Genomic DNA, 11,299 nt, shown 5'->3' with positions numbered 1-11,299 from the left:
ACCGCCCCACCAATTCTTCTACTGACAATGTTTTCATATCGCAAAACATCTCAATAGATACAGCAACCTGATTGAATCTGGGTGGCAGTACACGCAAGAATTTCTTGACAATACGAGGGTCATCAATGGTCTCACCGAGAGTCTTTAGGGTGGCGACGAGGTTGACAAGCCGCATGCCGAAATCCTCCACGCTTTCAGCCTCCTTGAATTCAATATTCTCGAATTCTTTCAGCAATTGCTGGACGTTGATCTCCTTGACACGGTCAGCTCCCACCTTGATCGTCTTCACTGTCTCCCAGGCTTCCTTGACATTTTTCTTCGCGCCAAGAGTTCTCCACATCTCCTTGGGAACAGATCGCATGAGTGCTCCCATGACTTGCCGATCCTCCACCCTCTTGACCTTCTCACCAGGAACGATGGTTTCCCAGATCTCGAGCGCTTCATAGTTGATTTGCATCAACATTGCCCACTCGATGTAATTGGTCCGAGTTAGCATCGGCCATACAAGAGAACTCTCCTTGACGCCGCGCGACCCCGAGGTTTCACCAGCTTTGCTTCCCGTCATCTCCTGATCCTCTTCTTCACCTCACGCGATCAACGCCTTGATCTTCATGAACCTTTACGGCTCTGATACCAGATGTTGTAACCGAGCCCCTACAACCGAGCTCGACGACGGCGTGTCTCCTGCAGATGGCGATCACCCGGCGGCTAGAACCCTAGGAGGCAATGTGAGCGTGAACAGAATTGGAAAGAAACACGAACAGAGGCAAAGCTTATACGAACCGAGGGGGCCACCCTCCACGTTATTCATTGTTTGCTTATATAGGCTTGAAGCCTTACTCCCCCACCGCCACGACACCCCCATCGATCGTCCTTATCTTACGGAACGCCGATGGAACATGCACAGGCCCGACGTCGCGGCGGGGACACACTCACTGCGCGGCCCAAGCCCGGTTCAGGCACATCTATGAACCGACTAGGACTCTATGCGCCTAAGCAACAGAATACGAATCATAAAGGATTACATAAAGTAAAGAACAAGCTAAAGCTAACAGCGTCGGCGGCCTCCACCACGCTCTCGAGCTTGACCACGAGGTGCCGTAGCCGCCGGAGCTTGCCCTCGACACCCCGCCGATCTTGGAGCTTCCCGGCGAGGAGGGATATCGCTCTGCCCACAAGGTCGGCGACGACCGCGGATACGACGGCCTCGGCCATGCTCAATTTCCTCCGGCTATTATCTGCACGCGAACCAGCCGGCAGCCGCGGCGAGAAGCTTCGTCTTGCTCTAGTAGACCTCACCGCCTCTGCCGGCTAGCGCCCAACTGCCGCCTAGATTCACAAGGCAGATGCTGGGATGCCTAGCTCACCGTCTAAGCGTAAGACGCCACCCGACCGTGTCCACCTACCACCCGGGCGAGTTTTTTTTAAGAATTGCTCAAGATGGCAATGGCATGGAGCATTGTTCAGGATCACCAAGGCCTTGTTTACTTCCACCCAAAAACTCAAAATTTTTCAAGATTCTCTGTCACATCGAATCTTTAGACGCATGCATGGAGTACTAAATATAAACAAAAATAAAAACTAATTGCACAGTTTGGTCGAAATTGACGAGACGAATCTTTTGAGCCTAGTTAGTCCATGGTTGGACAATAATTACCACAAACAAACGAAAGTGTTACAATGTCACGAAATTTTTCACTTCGGGAACTAAACAAGGCCCAAACTGGTGCTCTGGTAATGAACTAATGATGGCCTGAAAGAATTTTCTTTAAGGCCTTGTTTAGTTTGTAAAATTTTTTATTTTTGGCTACTGTAGCATTTCATTTTTATTTGATAAACATTGTCCAATCACGGAGTAACTAGGCTCAAAAGATCCATCTCACAAATTACAGGTAAACTGTGCAGTTAGTTTTTATTTTCGTCTATATTTAATGCTCCATGCATGCGACCAAAGATTCGATGTGACGGGGAATCTTGAAAATTTTTGCGAACTAAACAAGGCCTAAATATGCTACTGGGTTATCTCAACTCTGAGCGTCTGATTTTGACTAAACAATCAACCCGACAACATTCCTAGTTTTCAACTCTTTTATTCAAAGATCGCCGGCTTAGCACCAGTTTGATAAGACCACTAGGTCAGTCTCAATGCATGTTTTATGAGAGTGTTATACACATTAAATAGGGTGCCACATAAGCAAAATTGCTGACTTGGCAGGGTTATTAAATAAAGGAGTTTAATCAGATGAGAGAGAAGTTTTATCCACATGAAACTCCTATGGCTCGGTTACCTAGTTTAGAGTCTTGGTAACTGTGCCATGAAACTATGCACTGAGACTGACTTTAGGCTAGTCTCAATGCATGTTTCATGAGAGTGTCATGCACATTAAATAGAGTGACACATAAGCAAAATTGCTGACTTGGCAGGGTCATTAAATGAAGTAGTTTTATCAGATGAGAGAGGAGTTTCATCCCCATAAAACTCATCTGGCTCGGTTACCTAGTTTAGAGTCTTGGTAACTGTACCATAAAACTATGTATTGAAACTGACCTTACCATTGCACTGTTGGTAACGAAGGCCTGCTTGCTGAGATTTTTTTTAAGAACCTTTTCTGGTTCTTTGGCTTCGTTAGATAAGAGTATATCCGAGAGTTTTCAATGTTTTCTTTCTAGAACATGACGTTTTCCGATTCCTAAAAAGGATTGTAAGTAATAAATGACCATCTTCAACGGTTTCCAATCAGATCGTCCAAGCAGGCAAGCATCGCCTACAGAGCAGAAGGTGGGGGAACACGAGCGGATCAGCACGACGCGAGTGCGCGTATCTTTACACGTGTTGGTGTAGTCTTTTTCAAGTGCCAAAAGATTAGAAAGTGGGTTTAGGAGTTATGGAAGATTGTTTTTTTAATTTGCTAAAAATCTTTGATTGAGAGTTTGTTTTAGGTACTCTTAGAATACTCTAAGCTATGATTTCAGAGAAAACAAAAGGCTGCAATTTCCAAGTGTTTTGGTCCTCAATTCAATTTTAGCTAGAAAGAAGGCCTTGCAAACTAAATGGAACTTGCCACCGAGGCTCCTGTGTAGTAGAGCTCTGGCTCCTACTCCATCCGTCCCAACATATAATGTGTAACTACTTTTTATTCATGTCCCATAGTATAAGGTTGTTCTCTTTAGACGTACGTACATCAATGCAATAACACTATTGTTGAAAGAGAGAATATTTCAATAGTTTTCTCTGATCTTTGAACTAGAGGTGGCTATACCTTATATACCGAGACGAAGCTATGACCTTTTTTAAGCAACTCTTTCTAACTCCAACTTCTCTCATTAGAAAAATGCTTGGTAAAAATACTTTCTTACGGATGTTTAAAAACAATGAAATATCTAAAATACCCTTTCATTTCTTCTGCCTTATTTCTCTTTAGCCCTCCTCTCTTCACCTTATCATTTGCACATACAACTAGGCAACTTCGCACGAGCCTCGCTCCGTCCCATAGTGCCACGCGCAGTTATTGCCTGACCTCAACCTCTCCTCGCATTGCCACGCCAGCCTTGCCCACACCACACCATCGTCTCTTCACCTCGCGTCGTTGTCACCCAGCCTCAACTCCTTCCTGCGTCACGCCGCAGTGCCACCGAGGCAAATCAGACCATGGCCCATGTCGAGACCACGGGAGCAAGAGGGAGCCGAGGAAGCCTTTTTAGCTCCTACTCTACCTCTATTCTCTACGCTCCTCTCTTCATGTTTTCTAGAGCATCATCCACAAAGCGATTTGATAGAGCATTTGGTCAATGGAGTCGCGGAGGCGGAGGTGTACCAAACATGGTCTAAGAATGACATTACTATAATAGGAATTGAAGAGGTCTCATACTGGGCTTGCCTCAACCATTATTGAATGAACTTCTTCCCAGCTAAAGCTAATTCATTTGCTACTTGATTACACTCTCCTTTAAGCGTGATGATCCAATCAGCTGTGGGTCAGACCATTCCCTTCGTCAATGACAAAGCATTAGAATTATTATTAGTTTCTAAAGAGTTTTATACCATCCATTAATTATGTTTTTTGTTTGAACAATATTTTTTAATCTCAAATCATGTGCGGTGCTGACACGATGGCTATGGTGTTCCACATAGGACAAGGGACGAAGTTGAATTGAAAATAAAAATTCAAAGGCTGAAATACATTTTGATAGTTCATAGATGAAATTGAGTCCAAAATATAAAGTTTGAAGATCGAACAGTCACTTTAATTTGATTCTTCTATGATGAAAAGTAAGCTAAAATCTAAACTTTGAGAATTGAAGTCATTTTGAAAGTTTAGGGACGATTGAGCCTCACGATAGAGTTAGAGGATCTGAAAATGACCATTCCAAAAATTATATTAAGACAAACAAATATACCAGTCAAATAAATATGACTTTCAAACATAAAAATAACTTGTTTCATTCCTATTTTGTTTGTTAATACTCACCACAGTTTTAGTTGGTTGGTAAGACAATAGCTTACCAAGCAGATATATTATTAATTTTAATAACTCAAATTAGCCATTAACTTTAGTCATGGAACAACGTTTTTCTTTCACAATAAACCAACATCAGCACCAGCTGGGGCAAAGAAAAAGGTATATACGTAGAAAATAATGGAAGCGGGCTGGTTCTTTCTCACAATCCGGGCTCCTCGTATACTTAGGCCCGCTGCTTCCCCACTGGGCCTACATGGGCTGGCCGATCACCTGCTAGGAGTCGGTCTAACAGACCTGCCTCTCCGGCTCTCCCGTTCCCCTCCCACTGCCAGTCCACCTCGCTCTCTCGTCTCGTGGCTTCCTGGCGGCGGCTGGGCGAGCGGCGGCGCCCTCGTTGGGCTCTTCACCGGCGACGAGCATCCATCTGGTAAGCCCTTCGCTTCAAGTCCCTTTCCGCCCCGCTGTGCGAAACCGAATACCCCAAACCCTAAACCGTACGCTGTGTATCCGGATCTGACCCAGCTACATGCATTTGCATATGTTTTTGTGCATTAGTATTTTTCGGGTGCACATATTTCCACCGTTGTCCTGTACTGGATCCGCCCCTGCCCTTGAATCGATGACCTTGAGCAGGCTGCTCTCGCTTGAGCTATTAGCCGAATCTGCCAGCCATTAAATCAGGCAATAATACTTTCTGCTAGCCAAACGAACAAGGCCAGATGGGAAAATTTTCATATGAAAGATAGACATTTCTGGCACAAGTTATTATGCTTTGTATTGGTGTGAATGGAATGCCACCCAGCAGACCAGCAGTACTGGCTTTGTAAACTATCTGTAGTTGATCCCATTTAATATCATGTTTATACATGCTTGTATATATGTGTGCTTCAAGATGTTTGTTTATGGATTCAGAATCCACACTGAAAATTTTTCTTCGAGTCTCATTTAGTATTGGTTCTTGTTTGTTGTGGTGCAGGCGGAGAATATTGCACTCACATAACTGATCTTAGGATGAGTCTCTGTACAATAGCTCGACGACTATGTCTTTCGAAACCATCCTCTGGCAGACGTCTTTCAGTAGTTTGGGGTCATCTATACAGCACCGAGGTTGCTTCTGAGAAAGTTGTGGATCTAGCTGACCGCATCGCTGCTCTCCCTCCTGAGGAGATCAAACAGATTGCTCCAGCCCTTCTCTTCAGACTGAACCGAGAACCGCCACAGGTGATATCTGGCCAGGGTTTCAGTTTTGGTGCTCAGGGTGGTTCTGGGGCTGGTGCTGGGAAGGCTGAGGAGAAGAAAGCTGAGAAGACAGTCTTCGATGTCAAGTTGGAGAAGTTCGATGCTGCTGCAAAGATCAAGATTATCAAGGAGATCAGGACATTTACGGATTTGGGGCTGAAGGAGGCAAAGGAGCTAGTGGAGAAGGCACCTGTCATTCTGAAGCAATCCCTCACAAAGGAGGAAGCAGAAGCAATCATAGGGAAGATAAAGGCAGCTGGTGGTGTTGCTGTGATGGAGTGAACGAAGGGTTCTCATCTAGACACAAAACACCTGTGTTTTTATTTCCTATTTTTGTTGCTATGATCATGCATTTGAGATTGCATATTGCAGCGCCTTTATGTCGATGGAGGAAATAGTTTACAGCTACGGTGGTAACCAGGGTGAGGTGGAAACTAGAGATTTAGTTGCTGTGATGATAGTCATGACTTGTTCTAGAATAAGCAGTTCTTTGGGCTCTACACAATTTTTCTGGTGAAGTGGATGAATGTGGCCATCAGAGCCAATGCCATGAATTTGATGCTCTTGTTGTATCTGCTATGACTTAAAAACACTTTGCAGTTTCGCAGTTGCTTAGATACCCTGATATCTTCTCTATGTCAGTTACATTGCAGTGTAAAAAAAGTTATATTGTTGTATTACATCTGGTGTGCTTGGATTGAATTACCAGCGACAGAAACTTCGATTCACTTGGAGTGTTCCTCGTTACAAATTTGTAGAGCTGGATAAGCTTTCAGTGTCATTCATATCAACAGATCAGTGGCGCAAGGACAAGATGATTGCCTTTCCCTTCAAATTTCACCCCCATCCAATGTGTCACCGCCTGAGCTTCATTCCGTCCTCCATGCCTGATGGAAGAAACAGAAGTCAGTCCCTTCACCCTGAGCCTCATTACCACCACCCACACAATGAAGGCCCCCTTGAGCCCCTCCATTTTTGTAGTAGGAAGACGAAGAGGTAGTCGAAAGAAAATAAAGAAAGAAAAAGGGAGAAGAAGAAAGGAGAGGAAGAAGCAAGCATCCCCTGCTGACCAGTGACCAGGAGCGAAAGGGAGGAGTGAAGCTTCTTTTTTTAGCTTTGCTCTATCTCTACGCTCGTCTCAGCATGTTTTCTAGAGCATCATCCACATAACGGTTTGACGGGGAGCGTTTGGTCAATGGAGTCGCGGAGCTTGCAAGCACGGTCTAAGGCATTGAAGATGTCCCGTACTATGCTTGCCTTAAGCCCCCAACCATTGAATGAACCTTTTCCTAGCTAAAGCTAATTCATCTGCTACTTGATTACACTCTCCTTTAGGCTGGATGACCTTTCCCCTCGGCAGTGGCAAAGATTAGAATTATTAATAGTTTCTAAAGAGTTTTTAGACCAACCATTAATGATGTTTTTTATTTGAATATTTTTTTTTAATCTCTGGTCATGTGCGGTGTTGGAGTTGATCAGACATGATGGTTGTGGTGTTGTACGTAAGACAAGAGATGAAGATGAACCAAAAATAAAAGTTTGAAGACTGAAATATACTTTGATAATTTATGGATGAAATCGAGTCTAAAATATAAAGTTGAAAACCAAAACAGTCACCTTGATAGACTTATGATGAAACTAAGCCAAACAAAATAAACTTTGAGAAATAAAGTCATTTTGAAAGTTAAGGGACGATTGGATAAATCTTCCGAGACACAAATCATCTAGGTAACTTCACAACAAACTATCACAATTTTAATTGTTATATATAAAAAATTAAACATAGGTATAATATTGACTCGAATAATCTGGTATTTATCCATAGCAACACACAGACACATTTCCTAGTTTTATTAATAACTCAAACTAGCCACCAAGATTTACAAGAAAAAGGAGAGTATATAGCAAAAAATAAAAAAATAAAAAAAGGAAGGGGGGCTGGTTCTTTGCCACGAGCTGGGCTCTTCCCCGCTGGGCCTACATGGGCTGGCCGAGCTCCTGCTAGACCTACCTCTCCGGCTCTCCCGTTCGCCTCCCACTGCCCGTCCACCTCGCTCTCTCGTCTCGTGGCTTCCTGGCGGCGGCTGGGCGAGCGGCGGCGCCCTCGTTAGGCCCTTCACCGGCGACGAGCATCCATCTGGTATGCCCTTCGCTTCCCGTCCCTTCCCTCTGTGCGAAACCGAGTACCCCCAAACCCTAAACCGTAAGCTGTGTATCGGGATCTGACCCAGATACATGCATTTGCATATGTTTTATATACACAAACAGAAACTTACTTTTTCTGCAAAAATATCGGGTGCAAATATTTCCACTGATGTCCTGTACGGGATCCGCCCCTGCCCTTGAATCGATGACCTTGAGCAGTTTGGCTGTTGTTGCCTCTCCCTGCATATCGGTGTGCTCCCGTTCAGAGTACAGAAACTGGGAGTTTGGGACAAGAATGGGAAAATTTTCAAATGAAAGATAGACATTTCTGGCACAAGTTATTGTGCTTTGTATTGGTGTAAATGGAATGCCACCCAGCAGGCCAGCAGTACTGGCTTTGTAAACTATCTGTAGTTGATCCCATTTAATATCATGTTTATCTCTGTGTGCTTCAAGATGTTTGTTTATGGATTCAGAGTCCACGCTGAGAATTTTTCTTGAGTCCTATTTAGTATTGATTCTTGTTTGTTGTGGTGCAGGCGGAGAATTTTGCACTCACATAACTGATATTAGGATGAGTCTCTGTACAATAGCTCGACGACTATGTCTTTCGAAACCATCCTCTGGCAGCCGTCTTTCAGTAGTTTGGGGTCATCTATACAGCACCGAGGTTGCTTCAGAGAAAGTTGTGGATCTAGCTGACCGCATCGCTGCTCTCCCTCCTGAGGAGATCAAACAGATTGCTCCAGCCCTTCTCTTCAGACTGAACCGAGAACCGCCACAGGTGATATCTGGCCAGGGTTTCAGTTTTGGTGCTCAGGGTGGTTCTGGGGCTGGTGCTGGGAAGGCTGAGGAGAAGAAAGCTGAGAAGACAGTCTTCGATGTCAAGTTGGAGAAGTTCGATGCTGCTGCAAAGATCAAGATTATCAAGGAGATCAGGACATTTACGGATTTGGGGCTGAAGGAGGCAAAGGAGATAGTGGAGAAGGCACCTGTCATTCTGAAGCAATCCCTCACAAAGGAGGAAGCAGAAGCAATCATCGGGAAGATAAAGGCAGCTGGCGGTGTTGCTGTGATGGAGTGAACGAAGGATGCTCTTCTAGACACAACTCACCTGTTTTTTTTTTTTATTTCCTATTTTTGTTGCCATGGTCATGCATTTGTGATTGCACATTGCAGCGCCTTTATGTCGATGGAGGAAATAGTTTACAGCTACGGTGGTAACCAGGGTGAGATGATAGTCATGACTTGTTCTAGAATAAGCAGTTCTTTGGGCTCTACACAACCTTTCTGGTGAAGTGGATGAATGTGGCCATCAGAGCCAATGCCATGAGCCCATGAATTTGATGCTCTTCTTGTATCTGCTATGACCAAAAAACACTTTGCAGTTGCTTAGATACCCTGATATCTTCTCTATGTCAGTTACATTGCAGTGTAAAAAAAGTTCTATTGAATTTCCAGTGACAGAAACTTCGATTCACTTGAAGTGTTCCTCGTTACAAATTTGTAAAGCTGGATAAGCTTTCAATGTCATCCATATCAACAGATCAGTGACGCAAGGACATGATGATTGCCTTACCCTTCAAATTTCACCCCTATCCTATATGTCACCGCCTCATTCCGTCCTCCATGCCTGAAGGAAGAAACAGAAGTCAGTCCCTTCACCCTGGATGCCATTCCCTCCGCTGTCCTCTTGGATCTCCGGCGGTGCGCCGGGCTTGAAGACGAAGACCGCCTGCGTGCCTGGTCCGGCGAAGAGCCAGTCGTGCACGTCCCAGATGACCTGCACCGGCGCCTGGTCGACGAGCAGCGTCTCGTTGCCCCTGAACTTCCACTGCAGGCTCTTGACGTGCAGCAGCACGAAGCCGTCCACCGTGATCCACATCTCGGGATCCTTGCTGGAGCCCGCGGCGGCGAGCGCGTACTCGATGACGATCTCGTGCTCCTTGCTCCTCCTGGCGTCGAGCCTCGCGCGCGCCGCGAAGCTGCGGCGGCCGAACACGCTCTCCCGGCGGCACACCAGCACGGCGTCCTCCAGCGACGGCCGGGCCTTGGTCCGCTTGTACGCGTCCTTCTTGCAGTCGCCGAGGAGAAGGACGACCTCGTCGTTGCTGACCAGCGCGACGTAGTAGCCGCCGGCGGGCTCCGGGCTGGTCCCCCCCGCCGCGAACTTGGCGGAGCGCAGGTCCCAGAACATGTCGACGCGGTCGCCGCCGCCCACGTCCATCGCCTTGCCGCCCTTCTTGCTCCAGAACGGCCACGGCTTCAGCTCCACCTTGTGGGTGACCGGTCCGTCGCCGTCGCCGCCGCCGCCGCCGCCGCCGCCGGGCCCGGGCCGGTCGATGGAGATGGTGAAGGACTGGTTGATGAGGCTCTTGCTCCAGACGGCGGTGACGAGGCGCGCGACGCCGTTGATCTTGGCGAGGAACACCGACACCGTGGAGCACTGCGCCGCGGCGGCCGCCGAGGACGGCGCCCTGCCGGTGGCGGAGTCGTCGCAGGACGTCGCGGCATTGCTGGTGCACCCGATACGCTCCTCCATCTTGCTGTACGGCTCGCAGGATTTGGATCGCTTGTGCATGATCAAGAAAATCAACCGCCCGAATCGCGACGTATTATTGATAATCGGAATGAGATCAACCGCATTGGCATGCGGCGTTCGACCAACGTTCGTCGTCGTCGCGTTCGTCAAGCATGTTGGGAGATAGGATCAAGAACTAGGCTCCTCCATGCTCGCTCGTCATGGGCTGCATGCGTCGGCACGAACGGCATCAATTGAATGGGCAAATAATAATAATGAGAAAAGGCAAGAAAACAACAAATCAAACGAAGAACATGAAATGAATCTAGTCTAGAATTCAAGTTCAAGAAAAGAAAAATGGCTGGACAATTCGACGTGATGAACATACATTCATGTCCTTTTGCGATCGATCGATGGTGGTGGAGAGTGTCTTAATTTTTTAGAACGAGAAAATTCCTGTTTGGGCGCGAGAAAGAAGGTTGACGGAAATGAAGAAATGACCCAGCCGGAAGACAGAACAAGATGGGCACCTCAAATTAGCTGCAATTTTTTTTCTTGATATATTTCTACATTATACAGGTGGGACGATCATGCCCACTGGACTAGCTCCAAATTACGTGCTGCCTTGTTAGTCGGTTGCTACTATTTATAGCCAGCAGCATGCAGTTTGTAGAGATTTTGAGTTTTGAGGCTCATGGGGCGAATCTAGCAAAACAAGACATCGGGGTTACCACCAAATAAGCTAGTGTGATATGATGTTCTATTGAGAATCATGACTAAACAAGAGCTTAATATATAGAGGATTAGCTAAAATAGTCGGGGTTGGCAGATCCTGATCGATGAACATACATACATGTCATGGTAGCCACGTTAGCATATAATCCCTCCAGTCATAGATTGATAGATAAGCGTGAACGACAATGGCAATCGTGGT

General features: G+C 46.1%; 3 protein-coding genes across 4 annotated transcripts; 2 read left to right on the top strand and 1 right to left on the bottom strand.

Annotated features, from left to right (window-relative positions):
- Positions 4,604 to 9,269, top strand: LOC8082909 (50S ribosomal protein L12, chloroplastic). 2 transcript variants are annotated; one of them, XR_002452393.1, is made up of 3 exons: positions 4,604 to 4,887; positions 5,437 to 6,126; positions 9,079 to 9,269. XR_002452393.1 is itself a non-coding variant. In XM_002453445.2 (2 exons), exons 1-2 carry the CDS (start codon positions 4,638 to 4,640, stop codon positions 5,979 to 5,981), a joined length of 795 nt encoding a protein of 264 aa, XP_002453490.2. In that variant the 5' UTR covers positions 4,604 to 4,637; the 3' UTR covers positions 5,982 to 6,379. The 2 variants fall into 2 exon arrangements, 1 of the variants encoding a protein (XP_002453490.2); XM_002453445.2 differs by lacking the exon at positions 9,079 to 9,269 and having other exon boundaries at positions 5,437 to 6,379.
- On the top strand, positions 7,686 to 9,298 carry LOC8071643 (50S ribosomal protein L7/L12). The gene is made up of 2 exons (XM_002453444.2): positions 7,686 to 7,839; positions 8,384 to 9,298. The coding sequence occupies exon 2, from the start codon at positions 8,419 to 8,421 to the stop codon at positions 8,926 to 8,928; it is 510 nt and encodes a 169-aa protein (XP_002453489.2). The 5' UTR covers positions 7,686 to 7,839; positions 8,384 to 8,418; the 3' UTR covers positions 8,929 to 9,298.
- Positions 9,299 to 10,977, bottom strand: LOC8082908. The gene is made up of 2 exons (XM_002451684.2): positions 10,754 to 10,977; positions 9,299 to 10,591 (listed from the first exon to the last, which is right to left on the bottom strand). Exon 2 carries the CDS (start codon positions 10,423 to 10,425, stop codon positions 9,460 to 9,462), a length of 966 nt encoding a protein of 321 aa, XP_002451729.1. The 5' UTR covers positions 10,426 to 10,591; positions 10,754 to 10,977; the 3' UTR covers positions 9,299 to 9,459.

The sequence above is a fragment of the Sorghum bicolor genome, chromosome 4 (assembly GCF_000003195.3).
Source record: "Sorghum bicolor cultivar BTx623 chromosome 4, Sorghum_bicolor_NCBIv3, whole genome shotgun sequence".
Classification (NCBI taxonomy): Eukaryota; Viridiplantae; Streptophyta; class Magnoliopsida; order Poales; family Poaceae; genus Sorghum; species Sorghum bicolor.
The sequence above is the reverse complement of the archived record's forward strand: the minus strand, read 5'-3'. Positions and strand labels throughout refer to the sequence as shown.